General features: G+C 41.7%; 1 protein-coding gene across 1 annotated transcript; it reads right to left on the reverse strand.

The window, feature by feature from the left end:
- Window positions 1-23: 23 nt before the first annotated feature.
- LOC308280654 (uncharacterized protein) lies at window positions 24-13,759 on the reverse strand. The gene is made up of 4 exons (XM_080754983.1): window positions 13,476-13,759; window positions 12,380-12,430; window positions 9,472-9,552; window positions 24-7,844 (listed from the first exon to the last, which is right to left on the reverse strand). The coding sequence occupies exons 1-4, from the start codon at window positions 13,735-13,737 to the stop codon at window positions 7,699-7,701; spliced, it is 540 nt and encodes a 179-aa protein (XP_080611109.1). The 5' UTR covers window positions 13,738-13,759; the 3' UTR covers window positions 24-7,698.
- Window positions 13,760-20,022: the final 6,263 nt, after the last annotated feature.

The raw sequence follows: 20,022 nt of genomic DNA on the forward strand, positions 1-20,022 counted from the left end.
AGAGACAGACAGACAGACAGACAGACTTTTAAAAACCTTTATTTACACATTGCTAAAAACAACTAAACTTGTTCTTACACTTTACTTCATTTCTCTCAATATTCACAGTAATAACAAAGAAGGCATTTATTTTACCCAAACATTAAACCAAAACATGAAACTTGATCCTGGACTGAACAGATGACATCATTGTAACACCACTGTTGCACAAACATTTCCACATGTTTTCATCTCTTTGTAAAATCTAAAGTCTATCCATACTCTTACCAAAGAGACACACACACTGATTCAATCCTGGGTCACTAACATTTCTATTTTGTTCCTTCTTGTCAAATATGTTGCCATTTTTGCTTCACCGAAAAGGAAATGTAGCAGTTGTCACTTCATTGCATTGTTTCTCCTGTAGCCAAATATGAAAACAACTTGACAACATTTTTCTTCAAAAAGTGAAAACAATTTAACCTCTCTAACAGCCCAAATAAGGCATCAATCCTAAATCACATTCTCAGTGTTGGGGAAGTTAAAGTTACATGTAACTGAGTTACGTAACTAAGTTACATTTTGCTTTAACTTTCTGGTAACTGAGTTCCATTCATATTTCTGTAACTCGTCAAGTAACTGAGATACTTTTTGGGTAATTTTTGGCTCAAGTTACAAGTTACAAGAAGTTACAAGCGAAGTTATAATTTTACATTTAAGTTTCGTTAAGATTGACGATCAAATGTCCTCAACAGATCATAATTTTTACAAATATTTTCTGCACACTGTCATCTTTAGTTTCTCTCTATTAAGAGCTTTAACACAGCACATGTACCAACCCTTACCGTGTGCAGTAAACAATCAACAATGTGTGTGTGTGTGTGTGTGTGTGTGTTTGTGTGTTTGTGTGTGTGTGTGCATGCGTGCGTGCGTGCGTGCGTGCGTGCTTGCGTGCGTGCGTGTGTGTGGTGGGTGCATGTTTGTGATCGACACCATATAAGGCAAGCATTGGTCTCAGTGAGAGAGAGAGAGAGAGAGAGAGAGAGAGAGAGAGAGAGAGAGAGAAAGAGATATTATATACACTGCTCAAAAAAATAAAGGAAACGCATAATCATTGCAATGTAACTCCAAGTCAATCACACTTTTGGGATATCAACCTGGCCAGTTAGGAAGCAACACTGATTATGAATCAGTTTCATCTGCTGTTGTGCAAATGGAAAAGACAACAGGTGAAAATGAGGCAATTTGCAAGACAACCCCTAAAAAAGGAATGGTTTTGCAGGTGGTGGCCACAGACCATTTGCCTGTCCTCATCCTTTCTGGCAGATTTTTGGTTAGTTTTGGATTTTGCCAGTGCCCTGACCACTAGAGGTAGCATGAGGCGGTATCTGCAACCCACAGAAGTTGCTCAGGTAGTGCTGCTCATCCAGGATGGCACATCAATGCGCACTGTGGCAAGAAGGTTTGCTGTGTCTCCCAGCACAGTGTCTAGAGCATGGAGGCGATACCAGGAGACAGGCCAGTACACCAGGAGATGTGGAGGGGGCCGTAGGAGGACAACAACCCAGCCGCAGGACCGCTATCTGGTCCTTTGTGCAAGGAGGAACAGGAGGAGCACTGCACTGTACACATGGACTGGGCTGTTCCCTTTATTTTTTTGAGCAGTGTATAATGACACTGTTTATGTGCTTAAACTAACTTACAGCATAGTGGTGCACTGGTGTAGGGTGGCATTTTTGTTTAGTTTGTCCATGTTTCTTTAGCTAAGTAGAGTTCAGGTCATTTCTAGATACTTTTGGCGAAAGTTCAGCACAGGTTATTGATTATGGTTTGGCCACCCTGAGGTAACAAACCCATGTCATTGTGGGCTCGCCTGAAAGGCGAGCACACTTTAGATATTGTCATTATTTATCTATCAGTCAGACAGTTCTCCTCAAAACTTTGGCACCTTCTACTCCTACATACTTAGACAGAAAATGAAAATAAAAAACATCAATGTGTTCAGCTTACTGTGGCGACGTGTGCTATTACTTTTTACAGCAATCGGCCAAATGGTGGCGCCGTAGGAAGCCTTCGAAAGTGCAAACTTTGAACAGGTATAGCTCATGCTCTGTTACGTACAGCCATGAAACCTGTATACACGTATGCGTCTCCTCATGCCGAACAACTTTGACGCTCTGACTTTTGACCTCTGACCTTTAGATCTCCCACCAGTTTGAATTATATGAAAAACAGTAAAAATCTATCTCCTCCTGGGATTTTCGCGTTACGCGCACATTTTTTTTCACATGAACTTTGGACCAATACAGTCAAACTGTCGGTCGGATTTCTTTTAAAGTGAAACATAATCTTTTAATAATTCAATTCAATATTGCGGTTTTATGCAAATTATTCTTCGGCCTCTAAATCATACATGCAAAGTCACATTTTCATAATGAAATACTGTAGAGGGTTAGTCCAAATATAATTAAAACCGATCTTACCCCAATTGGCTAAAGGGGGGCGCTATATAATTTTGAGCAGTTTGTGAAACGCTTCAAACCGTTTTTATTCTGGGATTTTTTTGCAATTTGCATGAAACATTCTACAATCTAAGGACTTTATCTAACATGCTGATGAAGTGCACACAAAAAAATAATAAAATAATAATAATAAATACAGCGATAAAGTGGCCAAAAACACCTCAAATCATGAACACAGCCTGCGATGTGCGTGAAATCTTGCAAGCACATTCCCACTAAGTCAAGGAACAGATGCCACCCTTCTAACATTGACCTGTTATAGCGCCACCAGTGGGTCAACTTTTGCATAACACATTTTTGGAACAAAATGCCTCAAATCATGCATGCAGCATCCAATTGCATCAGTAACATCAAAGAGAGCACTGGCTGCGATCTTGAAAATTTGTACTTTTATAGCCATTGTTTTTTAGCTTGAAGCGAGCCCACAATTGTTTCGAAGGAACACTATTTTCTAGTTTTATTAACAAACCTTTTAACGGGTGTTAGCTGACTGTTGTTATTAATAAACCATAATACTGTATCTAACCTTTTAACGCTTCCAGTGCCAGCCCCCTAGAGGGCACCAAAGAATGCCAAAAATGTATTTTAAACCATTTTTAATGGAATATAAACTTTTTTTTCTCTCAAAAAACTTTTTTTTCTCAAAAAACTTTTTTTTTCTCAAAAAACTTTTTTTTTCTCAAAAAACTTTTTTTTTCCTCAAACAACTTTTTTTTTCTCAAAAAACTTTTTTTTTTCTCAAAAAACTTTTCTCAAAAAACATATTTGGCCATTACACACACAGAAAGAGCAGAGGCATAACAGTCACTTCTCTCCATAATAAATGTACCACCAATAAATACATAAATAAATAAATAGCTTGATTAATGATAATAATCCTTAGCTTGCCCTTAGGCCGTTTTACTGGTAGTATATAGCATATATTATAATATAGTAGATAGATACATACATAGATTGATAAACACAGATATAGAACTCCACGGCAGTGTTGTTAGCTTCTACAATGTCGACATTAGTATGTGTGCCTTTTACACACCAACAAACACAGACAAATGTGCAACAATCAAATATAGCTGCAAGCAGTGGCCAAGCAGGAAAAAGCTAAAGAAAGCAGCAAGGGAAAATAAAGCAGGATTCCAGTCCACATACAGTCTACGCATCAAACCCTAACCCTAACCCAAGGCCTTTTGGTGCCTGACTCACAACTGGTTGTTGGTGCATGTTGTGCTGTTTAATTGTAACAGCAACATAAACTGCCCAATTGCAATGGAATCTGATCAAAGCCACCCTGTACCTCAGGGGTTTGTTTTCGACGAATATCTACTCCTATAGATGCAACGCGGCGACCTAGAGGGGAGGCCGGCATAGCCGGCCGACCTTCTAGTTTTTTACGAATTACGTCACCATGGTAACACGGATCGGAAAGAAAAAAGTAATAGCACCCCATTCCCGGCCGAGCCGCACGTTTTGATTCTGCGGCAGTTATTACGTGCCGAAATTTGTGGGATCGTGATTATTATTATTATTAAAGTTATACCATGTAACTTTTTTTATAAAACAAATCTTAAAATTGTCCTAACTGTTAAATCGCTAAACACCCACACCGTTATTTTCAGCTTCTAAAGCCTTCTCTTTATATGTTTTCTATGATCCTGACCGGGCCCCGGTTTTCGCGGAAAAATTACGTCATCACACTACCGGCCAATCACAGCGAGGGTTATACACTGCCGGCCAATCACAGCGCATCTTGAAGTGGGGTCGCTATGGCGGCCATATTTGTAGTCGCCCGTGTGTCTCTATACTCAAAAGGTAATCTCGCCTACCAGGCAGGGTGAAGTAGTCCGTTTCTCCGGAATGCCTGAACGCACAGTAACCAGGGACCCCTCTAAAGATAGATCTCGGCGAGGTGGAGGCAGACGCGGGGGTGTGAAGGTACGAAAAACGGCCGAAAGACGCGGACGCGACCGCGGTTTGCTATAGGGCTACTGACCACTAGTTGAGCATCTTACACAGTATAGCTTTAAGTATGGCGGATTACAATAAGTGTTTTGCCATTGCATTGCATGGCAGGCACACTTAATAAAGCATAATACTGTATTTAACCTTTTAAACAGGTGTTGGCTGACTGTTGGGGAACTAGGAAGGAGGGAGTTAATTATTGCCTGCATGGTGACCTCTAGGCCATGTTGTAATAATCTACAAAATCACAACGCAACACGTTGTGAGCTTGTAGATCTGCTATTGTTTGGATAATGTCCCCCCCCTGATGTGTCTAATGATGATTTCCTTTTCAGAATTACCCATCTGTTCACCCTGGAAGATGTTCTCACATTTCTCCATCAATATTAAATTGTAAATGGTGCATTTATACAGCGCCTTTATCCAAGGCGCTTAACATTGTGCATTACATTCACCCATTCACACACACATTCATTACATTCACCCATTCACACACATTCATTACATTCACCCATTCACACACACATTCATTACATTCACCCATTCACACACATTCATACAGTGATGTCAGAGGAAACCATGCAAGGCACCAACCTGCTCACCAGGAGCAACTTGGGGTTCAGAGTCTTGCTCAGGGACACTTCGACATGTTGACAGGAGGAGCCGGGATTGGAACCGCCGACGCATGGATCATTGGCCAACCTGCTCTACCATCCTGAGCTACAGCCGCCATAATATAATATTAGTATTTCTTTATTTGTGTATGTATGTACTGTGAGTGTATGTTTGTATGTTTTTTAAATAGAAAAGGTGTATATTTGACACCAAACTCTCTTGTCTATATTGAAGGGCTAAAGAGGAATACCACTCATGTTCAACATAACTTAACTATATATTATTTTTCTTGCATGTATTTATTTATTTTCCAAAAGAATTAGCAGTAATTAAAGACACACGTCCAGCTCACGTATTAGGAGGACAGTATGAGTCACCAGAACCCATCTGTAATGGTTAAAGTGGAGTTTGAAGTTACAATGGGTTTGTCCTGTTTGTGATATTCATGGACAGGATCTCGAGGCGAAGTGGTGGAGGAGAAGGTATAAGGCTCGGTGAGCTAAAGGTTGCTTCACTGCATTTTGCGGATGACGTGGTCCTGATGGCACCATCGGTCCCAGTCCTTCAGCTCTCACTGGATCGGTTCGCAGTAGAGTGTGCGGTGGCCGGAATGAGGATTAGCATCTCTAAATCTGAGGCCATGGTTCTCAGCAGGAAACCGATGGATTGTGCAGTCCAAGTAGGGAATGAGGCTTTACTCCAGGTGAAGGAGTTTAAGTATCTCTGGGTCTTGTTCACGAATAAGAGAAAGGGGAAGACGGAGAAGGAGCAGCAGGAGCGGTTTTGCAGTTGCTAAATCACATTGTGGTGAAGAAAAAAGAGTTGAGCCAGAAGGCAAAGCTCTCTGTCTACCGAGCAATCTTCCTTCCTACTCTCACCTATGGTCATGAAGTGTGGGTCATGACCCAAAGTATAAGGTCGCGGGTGCAAACGGCCAACATGGGTTTACTCAGACAGGTGGCTGGTATCTCCCTTAGAGATATCTTGAGTTGTTGTGTGGAAATAAGAAAAAAAGTCCCATCCTTCTGTGTTGCCTAGAACTGGACCTATGGTCATGAAGTGTGGGTCATGACCCAAAGTATAAGGTCGCGGGTGCAAACGGCCAACATGGGTTTACTCAGACAGGTGGCTGGTATCTCCCTTAGAGATATCTTGAGTTGTTGTGTGGAAATAAGAAAAAAGTCCCATCCTTCTGTGTTGCCTAGAACTGGAGGATTGATTGTGGGGTCATGTGATCTGTGACATCATGACGATGTACTCTTTGGCTTGTAGAGTACATCTTCGTGATGTCACTGATCTAAGGTTTATTAATTCATTAAAAGAATTGTCTTGTCCAAACTCTCCTGAACTTGAATGCAGCATCTTATGTTGAAAGAACCCTGCCCTCTCTGTGGAGAAATACATGCCGTTACGCGTTACGCCACATCTCCAGCATTTACTTGATTATACTTAGTTTAGTGTGGTATCAAGCACCAAAAATAGCCGACCTTGTGAGCTTGGAGGTCTGCTATTTTGTGATATTTTCACCAAAGGGCCCTTTTAGAAATGTCAGCCCCTGCCTCTCTAACATAACCGAGGGAAGTAGGGGTGCTGGAGGTGCGGCCGCACCCCCTCCCCCACGTCCCACCGCACCGCCCACCGCACCCCCTAAAGGGGGGTTGGGGGAAAAATATTGCCAATCGGCAAGTAGAGGCTCTGACATCAGTGGCGTGAAGTAGGAGCTATTGTTGGCTACTTCTATTTCCAGTACAATTTCAAAATAAACATGTGTTGAATGATCGATTGTATAGACAAAAAAAAAAAGAAAGACTCTTGTTTTGAAATGTGCTTCTGGGCACTGTTTAGAGAGGAAATGGCTTTCAAAGGACTTCCCTTTTAACTTGTCTGAGCGTCTGTCTCTCCGTGCGTAACATGCGTCATGGACTCGGTGAATTATAGCCTACAATACTGGCATAAAGGAATATAAACAGAACACCAAGACAACACAACCTAGGCTATAAAGGCATTAAACATCGCCCTCTGCTAGCCCTGGCGTCCTCACTGGTGAGTCGTGGCTAATAGACTTGTAATGATGAATGCTATGTTATGCTGCTGTGCTGCCTGGCTAATGTTTGGGCTAGCTAGTGGCTAATGGCTATGGTGTACCAGAACCAGCTGTTTCCTAACACTGGGATCGGGACCGATGCGGCGGACACGTTGTATGGGTCACAACGCAGTGCGAAGCAACTCGTTGTGAGCTTGTAGATCTGCTATTTTCACTAATTGTTTGGTACAGGGTAGTAATGTCTTCTTGTTTTACAAGAATCGGCCTCATGGTGGCGCTAGAAGAGGGTCATGTGTGAATTGGGTGGAGGTTGTGATTTGGCAGGCAAGGAGTATGTGTGCAAAATCGGGGCAACGGTTGCGGAGATATGAGCAGGGCAAAAGTGTGACGTATGACGTGTGACAGACTGAAGGACGGACGGACGGACGGATGGACGGACGGACGGACGGACGGACGGACGGACGGACGGACGGACGGACGGACGGACGAACAGCTGGTGGAGGTTTTGATAGTAAGTGCGACCTGACGGTCGCAATAAATGATTAACATGATGTAACAGAGAATAAAAACACTGATGTCTCACTGACCACACAGATTATTCAGCCTCTTCTTCTGCTCTTCTTCAGTGACTGGGTTGCATGTGGAGATCAACTGTTGATAACTGGAATGGAGCAGTTTGTAACTGTCAGTCACGTTGGCCAGGTCGTTTTGCACCAATTCAAAACCTGTAAGAAAGAACCAATCATAAACCATGCAGCAGTACACTGGGTTTGACCCAGATAATTCACATTATAGACTCTAGAACTACATGTACCACATCCATATCCTCATGCGGAACAACTTTAGTGTTTTGACTTTTGACCTCAGACCTATATTGCCCTACAAAGGCAGAGTGCAGCAACTACATTTTCGGATACACCAACTTATTTGTGTCGCCCAAAAGTCAAATTAGCCTTCATGACATTGGGGGATGAACAATTAGCTCAAGAACAGATATACTATCAGTGTAATATCACTTTTATGCCTTTATCTCATTTGGCTGATCAGCTGTAACACTTTTAAACCCATGTTTAATGAAATTCTTGTACGTAGTTACTTTGTAGGGTAGTATTATAGATCTCCCACTATTTTGAATTATATGAAAAACTGTTGCAACAAGGTACAGCTTGTAAGCAACGTGCATTCATTGAATGAGCAACACAGCCAAACGTGTGTGTAGCGCCGACCCAAAATGAACCAAAATGGCCTGTAAGACTGTTCTGTTGGTATTCACTCTTGTTCTGGGCTTCAAGTGCTGGCAGGTGTGTGCCAGTCACATGTGTGTGCCAGTCACAGGTGTGTGCCAGCCACAGGTGTGTACCAGTCACAGGTGTGTACCAGTCACAGGTGTGTGCCAGTCACAGGTGTGTACCAGTCACAGGTGTGTGCCAGTCACAGGTGTGTGCCAGTCACAGGTGTGTGCCAGTCCAGTCACAGGTGTGTGCCAGTCCAGTCACAGGTGTGTGCCAATCACAGGTGTGTGCCAGTCACAGGTGTGTGCCAGTCACCTGAGCATGCATGGGTTCTGCCAGAATGTGGGACCTAATGCTATCCTCCAGGATGACAACGCTCGCCCCCACAGAGCCAGGATCATCAGAGAGAACCTCCAGAATGTGGGAGTGGAGAGGATGGAATGGCCTGCCGTGAGTCCAGACCTCAACCCAGTTGAACACTTGTGGGATCAGCTTGGGTGAGCTGTACGTGCTAGAGTGACCAACCATCCTGGTTGAGGAATGGGATGCCATCCCACAGGTTGGTGACCAGCATGAGGAGGAGGTGCCAAGATGTTGTGACCCTGACACTGAGTGTAACATTAATAAAGTGAATACATGACCAATATGTGTTGTTTTTTCTTTTCCTTATTACTGTGGGAGAGTGCGATCTTCCATGCTCCAAGCAACAAAGGTGAACACCAACATAACAGTATTACAGGCCATTTTTGGCTAATTTCGGGTCAGCGCTACCCACTCGTTTGGCTGTATTGCTCATTCCACGAATGCCTGATGCTTACAAGCTGTACCTCGTTGCAAAGGTGATAAAAAATGATATAAAATGATATACATCGATAAAAATGATGTAAACTATAAAACCAATTGGTATTATTGAGGAGATATAATGGACAAAAGTCATGTTTCCTTACTTTTTGTGCACCGTTTTTATGTGTATTTTTTTCTCAATACCTTAGCGTTTCTTTTTTTTTTCTTTTTTTTCCAAATTAGTATTTTATTGGATTTATTTCTTTAAAAACAGTACACCAGCACAAGGGCTGACACATAACAGACACAACTTAGTTGACGCAGGCAGATTACTGACGGCTTTTCTGCAGTTCCTGGAGTAACTTCACAATATCTTCTCCCATCTTGGCTTCACTCGCAGACAATCTGGAAGCCAAATCTGAAAAAAACAAAAAACAAAAAACAAAAAAAAAACACGAACCTTGTGGGTAGTCATTTATGTATTCAGGTGGTTCTTTACTGGTTCTTTACTCGTTATTTCAAAAAACTATTTCCTAGGGCGCAATACCCTAGGTGGCGTAGTTGGCTACTTTTCAATAAATACTGCCACGATATATATATATGTCACGGTTTGTTAGAGAAACAGGACGGTCGAGAAACGGAGCACTCGTGGTGCCGCACGGGGCGGAACAAGCGGTCGCCCACAACAACGTCCTCCAGGCGGAGCCTCTCGATTGTCCACGACATTGCAAGCGGCGCGAAGGCCAGCGGACCTTGGTCCTGCTCTTCGCCCCCGAGCGCCGCAGGCGCGAGTGGCCGCGAAGAGCGGGCCAGGCCGAGTTACGAAGCCGTGGTGAATGCAATCGTTATATTTATGCCCAGGCCGTAAGGCCTGGGCAAGCCCACGATAAACGCTCATAGTAAGCTAATGGCTAAGCTAATGGCTAAGCTAATGGCTAAACACCGCCCAGCTAGGCTAGTAAATAAAGAAAGAGAGTCGCAAACGAGTGACGTCAGGGCCTGCACTAGTGAATGGCTGTCTATGGGCTGTCGTCGCCATCTGGTGGTGATTAGTGTGTGGTGAACTACAAAACAAGCGCTCTTACAATGAACGTCCTGAGTTACCCAAACATACTGTTACATATATATATTGGCACGTTTTGGCAAATTTGGCACATAATAACAGCCGCACAATTTACGCCACCCCCGCAATATATAGGCTACATCAAAACGTGCGGCTCAGCCGGGAATGGGGTGCTACTACTTTTCTTTCCGATCCGCGTTACCATGGCGACGTAATTCGTTAAAAACTACACCCAAAAACCCCATTGAGTTTGAATTTACTTCTTAAGCTCCGCCCCTATCTTTCTATTGGCTGAGCTTTAAACAGCTATAACTCCAGTTTGCCGCATGGTCCCGTCTCGAAACTCGCTGTGTGCACTTAGACAGCCAATAGGAATAAGCTGTAATTGCTGAAGCCCACCCCCTCTCTTCCTATTGGCTGAGCTTTAAACATCCATAAATACTGTTCACAGCATGGTACAGTCTTGAAACTTTGTGTCTGGACTCAAACGGCCAATAGGGACTTATTACTTAAGCCCCGCCCCCTCTTAAGCCCCTACTTTCCTATTGGCTGAGCTTTAAACAGCTATAACTCCAGTTTTGTACTGTCTCAGAATTTGATGTCTGTACTTACACGGCCAATAGGAATGATCTGTAATTGATTAAGCCCGCCCTCTCTGCCTTCCTATTGGCTGGGCTTTAAACATCCATAACTCCACTTCCCAACACATTACTGGTCTCAAACTCGGTGGGTGGTCCCACAGTCCCAACAGCTAACTGCTAATGCTAACCGCTACTACCGCTAATGCTAAGCTAAACATGCTAATGCTAATGTGAAAAATGCTAATGCTAACACATGTTAATGTGAAAAATGCTAATGCTAAAATAGTAATGCTAATGGTAAACATGCTAATGTTAACAAATGTTAATCTAAAAATGCTAATGCTAATGTTAGAAATGCTAATGCTAAAAATGCTAATGCTAGCTAATACTAAAAATGCTAATGAAAAAATGATAATGATAATACTAATGCTGATGTCAATGTTAATGAAAGAATGCTAATGTTAACATCAACCGCTACACAAGTTTGCACACACTTAGCGAGCTGCAGGCACACTTAAAATGTCTTAGAAATTTTCTTTTCTATTTTCTTTTATTCGTAGTTTTTCTTTTCTCAAAAATGCATACAAAATCCACTCACTAGATTGGAGAGTGTCCAGCTTCTTCTGGATGGCACACCTGGCAGCCATTGCTGGAGAGAGAGAATGAATGATTGAATGATTGAATGAATGAATGAATGAATGAATGGATGGATGGATGGATGGATGGATGGATGGATGGATGGATGGATGAATGAATGAATGAATGAATGAATGAATGAATGAATGAATGCATGGTTGGATGGATGGATGGATGGATGGATGGATGGATGGCCACCCCCTCTCTTCCTATTGGCTGAGCTTTAAACATCCATAAATACTGTTCACAGCATGGTACAGTCTTGAAACTTTGTGTCTGGACTCAAACGGCCAATAGGGACTTATTACTTAAGCCCCGCCCCCTCTTAAGCCCCTACTTTCCTATTGGCTGAGCTTTAAACAGCTATAACTCCAGTTTTGTACTGTCTCAGAATTTGATGTCTGTACTTACACGGCCAATAGGAATGATCTGTAATTGATTAAGCCCGCCCTCTCTGCCTTCCTATTGGCTGGGCTTTAAACATCCATAACTCCAATTCCCAACACATTACTGGTCTCAAACTCGGTGGGTGGTCCCACAGTCCCAACAGCTAACTGCTAATGCTAACCGCTACTACCGCTAATGCTAAGCTAAACATGCTAATGCTAATGTGAAAAATGCTAATGCTAACACATGTTAATGTGAAAAATGCTAATGCTAAAATAGTAATGCTAATGCTAAACATGCTAATGTTAACAAATGTTAATGCTAAAAATGCTAATGCTAATGTTAGAAATGCTAATGCTAAAAATGCTAATGCTAGCTAATACTAAAAATGCTAATGATAATACTAATGCTGATGTCAATGTTAATGAAAGAATGCTAATGTTAACATCAACTACTACACAAGTTTGCACACACTTAGCGAGCTGCAGGCACACTTAAAATGTCTTAGAAATTTTCTTTTCTATTTTATTTTATTCGTAGTTTTTCTTTTCTCAAAAATGCATACAAAATCCATTCACTAGATTGGAGAGTGTCCAGCTTCTTCTGGATGGCACACCTGGCAGCCATTGCTGGAGAGAGAGAATGAATGATTGAATGATTGAATGAATGAATGAATGAATGAATGAATGGATGGATGGATGGATGAATGAATGAATGAATGAATGAATGAATGAATGAATGAATGGATGGATGGATGGATGGATGGATGGATGGATGGATGGATGGATATGGAGGACGAAAAATGACATAATTCAAAATAAATACATAAATTAATAAATGATATAAATACAGAAATGCAAAAATAAATAAATAAATAAATAAATACATATGGAAAGAAATGTAAAAAAGAATAATTAAATGTATATATATGTCTACAAATGTATTTATACAAATAAATATATACATAAATAAAATATAAATACATTTATAAATAAATAGACACATATTTAAATACATAAATACATAAAATAGTACATACATATATACATTTAATTATTCTTTTTTACATTTCTTTCCATATTTATTTATCTATTTTTGCATTTCTGTATTTATAATATCATTTATTAATATATTTTTCGTCCTCCATACTATTCCACCTCTGAGGAGATCTCCAGAGATGCATGGTTGGCAGCAGCTTGGAAGGAGGAGTCAGCCGGGCCCTCCCGCCTCCATCGCTACATCCTGGACCCAGGAGGTGGCGCCATAGGAGGAGACGACCTCCCACGCCGGCAATGGACCACACTGAACCGCCTACAAACTGGGGTCAGTCGCTTTAAAACATCAATGAAGAAGTGGGGCCTGGCTGGTGAGTGCAGTGACCCTGAGCAGACTGCCAACCATCACCACCTGCCCTTTATACAGACCACCCTCGGAAGCCAGACTCTTCCACCAAGGACCCCCGATGCTGGCATGGCTACACAACACCTTGTTGGACCTCTGACGTTACACCAAAGAAACATGGATGGATGGATGGATGAGTGAATGAATGAATGAATGAATGAATGAATGAATGAATGAATGAATGATTGAATGAATGAATGAATGAATGAATGAATTAATGAATGAAAAATGAATGAGTGAGTGAATATCACAGAGAAACAGTTTTGAACCAACCTGCTTTCAGGCCGTGGACCTCCCTCATCACATCGCTCAGGGAGGGGGGGCACTCCTGAGCCCCCCCCACCCCCACCTCACACACACACAACAGCAGCAGCACAAGCAGCACCGGAGCAGCCTTCATTCTGGAAACATCTGGAGCAGCCTTCATTCTGGAAACATCTGGAGCAGCCTTCATTCTGGAAACATCTGGAGCAGCCTTCATTCTGGAAACATCTGGAGCAGCCTTCATTCTGGACACATCTGGAGCAGCCTTCATTCTGGAATCATCTGGAGCAGCCTTCATTCTGGAAACATCTGGACTGTTGGGTGTCGTTCAGCTCAATTTATTGGTTGTTGCTGCTAGGCTGTCTTGTTCTGATTGGACGCTGGTGTAAGGCGGTGTGTTTACGGCTAACATGGATTGGTCTCTCGACCCCTCAGGTCTGCATGGTGATGCCAACCTCCTGGAATTCACCCAGGAAGCAAACAAACACACCAGCGATGCCAACAGCACCCATGAACCCTCTGGAACTCACCCCCACCTCTAACCTAACAAATATTGACCCAAACATTTACTGGACTCTGGGACTCTGGGAAGACAACATGCATGGACGCACACACGTACACACACGCACGCACGCGTGTGTACATACGCATGTGTGTGTGTACATGCGTGCGTGCGTGTGTACAAAGAGTATGTTTGTGTATCAAACATCATGACTTCTCAGCAATGATGATGTGCGCTACACAAACAAACACGTTCTACATATAATATTCCTTCATTATTATGATTAGTTTTTCATTTTACTAAAGCATTACTCCAGGTTTTTATATGACCCGCCTGGGGTGGTTAAACATGTCTTCATACCTGTTAGTATAAATGACATTTATGATATTTTAAGATGACAGCACACTGTATGTGTTACAAGTAGGGATGGAGACCTAAACAAGGGTAGCTCGATAACCCGATAACAGATTTATTGATTACCCGGTATCAATAAGCTTTGGGCTTATCAAGCTTGTTATTGAGCATAGTGGCCCATGTTGTCATGTTTAAACAATCAAGACAAGAGGCGATCAAGAAATTATTACAGTACTATTCATAATATTAAGCCATTTAACACTTATTGCACACTAATGAATGATTGTTTTAATGATATTTGTAACTTTTTTCAATTGTCATCTTCATGTGGTCGGCAACAAACTCACAGTCGTGGGTTATATCTTTCCACAAAATATTAGAAAACGCTGAACAGTGGGCTGGATAAAAGCCCGGCTCAATAAGCAGGATCAATAAGGTGCTCATTATCAATAAAAATTAACGAGCTCCATCCCTAGTTACAAGTGACAACATGACTGATAGATGTGCTGAGATGTTGTTAACTGCAGGTCTGTGTAAAGGTGGTGAGCACTTGGATAAGGGTTAGGAGAAAGACAAACATGCCCTGGCTACCCACCTTAATTAGCCTTAATGTCTGTTTACAGTTATGACTAATACAGTATTGTGTTATCCTTTTAGCCTTAATGTCTGACTGTACCTCTGTTTACATTTATGACTGCAAAGAATCGATTGTATCGATACTACCTATTGTGAATTGTATTTAGCATTTTTAAGATGAAAGAATGTAAAAGCAGGGGTTTAATTACTTTTCCTTTCCATATAGCTTCACTGGTCTATCGATAAATGTGTGTAATCTCTGGGTTCATGTCAAGGTGCAGGTTTGCCAATATACAATGTCCATGTATTTGGCAGATAATCACTGTGTTTACTTATTTATATCCATAATAATGCATGTTTCCCTTAAAAACCTGTACTATCCACACCTTTCACACAGATTTAATTTCTTTGCTAAATAGTTACTATATCGATTTTAAATCATTGAATCGAATCGTATCGTATCGTCATGAATGAACCAATATCGTCTGTGTATCGTATCGTCAACCATGTATCGTGATATGTATCGAATCGCTATTAAAATGTATCGTTACACCCCTACTGATAAAGTATTGTGTTATCCTTTTAGCCTTAATGTCTGACTGTACCTCTGTTTACATTTATGACTAATAAAGTATTGTTATCCTTTTAGCCTTAATGTCTGACTGTACCTCTGTTTACATGTATGACTAAAGTATTGTGTTTTTTTAGCCTTAAAGGAGTAGTTCACCCCCAAAATGACTTTTTTTCTATTGATTACTCATGCCATAGAGACTTGAGTTCAATAAGAATTGTTGGTATTTATTGCATTCCTAAGGCAAAAATGTGATTATTGTAAATTTACCCCCATTGATTCCGCATGGGGACCCAAATGCATGGCACTGGATGGGGAAACCATCAGGTTAAATTGACCATAATCCTTTTTTTGTCTTAGGAATGCAACAAATCGCAAAACATCAATTCTCCATGGCATGACTAATCAATAGAAAATAAGTCATTTTGGGGGTGAACTACTCCTTTAATGTCTGACTCTGTTTACATTTATGACTAATAAAGTATTGTGTTATGCTTTTAGTCTTGATATCTGACTGTACCTCTGTGATTACATGTTTACATTTATAACTAATTCAAGAATTCAATCAATAAATCAAGAGTTCAATCAATAAATCAATAAATCAGAGAACAGTCAATAGAAGTGTATGACATAGACTGTGTAAACAACAATAGAAATGTGTAACCTTCGTGGCAAGGGGGAAATTCAAGGGGCTTGAAAATATAATGGTCACATGACCACAAATGCAGCACACTCATCTCATCAACATGGATATGTCCCATTTAGCGCCACCTTCAGGCCGATTTTTTAAAACACTTTTTTGGACACTGCTCCTACAGATTTTGCCCTAAAATCACGCAAATCGGTACACAGTATGGCTACACTCATCTCATCAACATGCATCTGTCCCATATAGCGCCACCATCAGGCCGATTTTTACATACACATTTTTCCACACTTCTACACATTTTGGCCTAAAATCACGCTGCGACCTGACGGTCACTTATCTCCCGATTAGGGAGTCTTACTGGTTATTCTTTCGCCACTTTTTCTCTGGTGGCTTGACCATGCAGTCACTTTTTACGAAACTCGGCAGTATGGCAGAGGACTATGCCAAACGGCTAAAACACGAAGCTCGCAACAATCGACCAAAGGGTGGCGCTGTAAGAAGCCTTGCAAACTTGCAAACTTTGAACAAGTATAGCTCATGCTGTGTTTGAGGTACAGCCATGAAACCTGTATACATGTATGCGTCTCCTCATGCCAAACAACTTTTACATTTTGACTTTTGACCTCTGACCTTTAGTTCTCCCACCACTTTGAATTATATGAAAAACAGTCAAAATCCATCTCTTCCTGGGATTTTCATGTCACGTGCACGAAACCTTTTTTACATGAACTTTGGACCAATACGGTCAGATCTGTCTCGGCGGATTTTTTCTAAAGTGAAACATTATTTTTTTAATAATTAAATGAATATTGCAGTTTCATGCAAATTATTCTTCTGCCTCTAAATCATACATGCAAAGTGGCACATTCATGGCATTTGCAAAGATGTAGAGGGTTAGTCCAAATATCACTGAAACCAATCTTATTCCAATTGGCCAAAGGGGGGGCGCTATACGAAGCGTTTGAAAATTCAAACTTTAAACAGGCATAAGTCATGCCTCGTTTCGTTTGAAGACATGCAACTTGCTTACACGCGTGCCTTGACTCAAGCGGAAGACATCTCTGTGTTTGTTAAGTAAGCTCCGCCCTTAGATTTTCCGCATTATTTTTTTACATGAAGTTTGGACCAATATCTAAAGATCTGTCAGATCGGATTTTTTTTAAATTGAAACATTCTTTTTTAATAATTCAATGAATATTGCAGTTTTATGCAAATTATTCTTCTGCCTCTAAAACATACATGCAAAGTCAAATGTTCATGATGAACTACTGTAGAGGGTTAGTCCAAATATCACTGAAACCAATCTTACCCCAATTGGCCAAAGTGGGGCGCTATATCATTTTGAAAGAAGGCACTCAGTGTGTCAAGTACATTACCATTGTTATCATTGTTAGATGTAATTACAATCATAGAACTCTGGGCAACCAGTGAGCGAGGAAGGTCGGTGATGCTGGAGAGACAGATGACCACCAGGAAGAGCCTGGCGTGGGTGTATGAGGTTAGCAACCTCATGCACAGCACTCGCGAGAGGGCACCAACTCAAGCTACAGACATTTATACAGATACCCTCAGAGTCTCCCGACAGGGGGGGAGTATGTGAGACTCAACAATACAAACATAACGGCTCACCTAAACAACATCAGCTGGGGAGAAACTGGAAGTAAAGTTTCACTGCGAGAACATCTGCAGGAACACAAAAGGTAAAAATACATCAAGCCAGGGCCAAGTGTAGAGAAGAGGGGTCACAGGTGCAGTGCACAACTTGGTTGGTGAGTTGGTGAGACGAAGGAGAGCTCCAGGCAGGAATAACCCCACAGTACTGGAGAACTCTACGCACCTGTGTCACCTCAAGACCTCAGGAGGGACCCACCCAATACCTCCCCAGAGGAGCCTCTTGTTGGGGAAAAACAAATAGAGCAGGAGAGGGGAGTTTAGCCTTGGCCAGGAGGAGGACATGGGCAGTGATTTGGCCACCACTGCCAACCCGGCCATCAGGAGGGTGTAGCGGAGGGTTCACGGGTCGAAACACCTGATGATCGATGGTTACCGCCGGAAGACATCACATTTTCCTGGCCAAGGCTACATTCACCAAACGTGAATGGAGGAGAAGCATCGTTAGATGTAATTATAATCACATGAAACATTTTTTTAAATGATTGGTCAATTGTGTGTGACTGCTGTAGTGTAGTGGTTAGTGCCGATGCCTGATACACCGAAGGTTGTGAGTTCAAACCCCATGGTGGGTTGAGTTGATGTTAACATCCTGGATGCCCATGGCATGTGTGAATGTCAAACTCTTTAATGTTGACACGTCTGATCTAACTCTAGATCACTTCATATTTAATGTTTAAATCTCTACCGGCCGTTATTTTTCTGTTGAAAGAAAATATGATCACTCGAAAATTTCAGAAATACTCAGATTACATTTACTCAGATTGATTTCACCCCAATCCTCCAAAATATGAAAAAATAAATTCAATAAAATCAAGGCACTCAGCCTTTTTTTTTTTTTTAACAAACATGAATAACATAATCTTTGGCTGTCTATATAGTGGTGGTCAGGGCATATGCCTTTCATGCAGAAGGTCGTTGGATTGAATCCCGCCTGGGGTTAGTTTGGGTCCTTGAACAATGTCTGATATGGAGCCTTCCCAAAAATGCCTCTCCTTGATGCGTATTTTAATATTCGCCATTACTAAATCATGTATTTTGCATCATAACTCCTGAACCAAGCATTATAATACAAACTGTGATGTATACACCTATTTTGTGATAGCGAAGGATTGCCATGATATCATGTACCAGCTCAGTGGCCTAGTGGTTTGAGTGTCTTCCCTGAGACTGGGAGATCCGAGTTCAAACCCTGGTCGTGTCATACCAAAGACTCTAAAAAATGGGACCCAGTGCCTCCCTGCTTGGCACTTAGCATAAAAAGTTGGATTGGGGGTAAGTCGCTGCGACATACTAGCGCCATGTCCAGGGGGTGTCCTGGGGGTGTGCCTCACGCTACAGTAACAAGAGATAGACTCATGACTTGGCTGAGTCATATGGGCCTCGTGGCTCAGCAAAGCTTATTTACTATGTACAGCATCATAAACTGTCCAGGTGAATAGTATCACAGTATTTTATGTCTGTTGCATATACAGTCTTTTGCATACATGTTGTGTAATGGCCAATTTGTGCTTTTACCTATAACTCCACCGATTAGTGTAAAACTTTGTATGCACATTCCCAGAGGCCAAGGAAAAACCTGTGCCCTGCATTTTTCACATCTGCCATTTATAGCGCCACCAGAAGGCCGACTTACAGTATGTAAAACACATTCTTCGATATTACTCCTTCAGATTTGATCCGAAAATCACACAAATCAGTACACAGTATCTCTGCAGTGATGTAATCATGACAGATTTGTCCGATATCATATTCTATCTAATTGGCTAACATTGAATTCCAAGGTTTTGCAGGATTGCTCCTTTTTGAACAAAACATCTCAAATTATGAACGCAGCCTGCTATGTGTGTGAGATTTTGCACACACATTCCCACTAGGCCAAGGAACAGATGCCACCCTTCTCACATTGGCCTGTTATAGCGCCACCAGCGGGTCAACTTTTGCAAAACACATTTTTGGAACTAAATGCCTCAAATCCCGCATGCAGCGTCTGATTGCCGAGAAAGGCCCAAGAAGGCCTGGCACCCTTTTCACTTTGGCCTATTATAGAGTCACCACTAGGCCAAAAAAAAAAAAAAAACACCTGACCTGCCGGCAACCTGTTCGGAAGAACACTGCTTCTAGTTTTTCTTTGATTTCTTCTTTGCTTTCCCTTGATGCTTTTTTGCTTTCCTGCTTTTCATGGCTTGGCCACTTTATCGCTGATTGCAGCTATATTTATTATTATTATTAT

The sequence above is a fragment of the Nannobrachium achirus genome, assembly GCF_963921795.1.
Source record: "Nannobrachium achirus genome assembly, contig: SCAFFOLD_159, whole genome shotgun sequence".
Lineage (NCBI taxonomy): Eukaryota > Metazoa > Chordata > Actinopteri > Myctophiformes > Myctophidae > Nannobrachium > Nannobrachium achirus.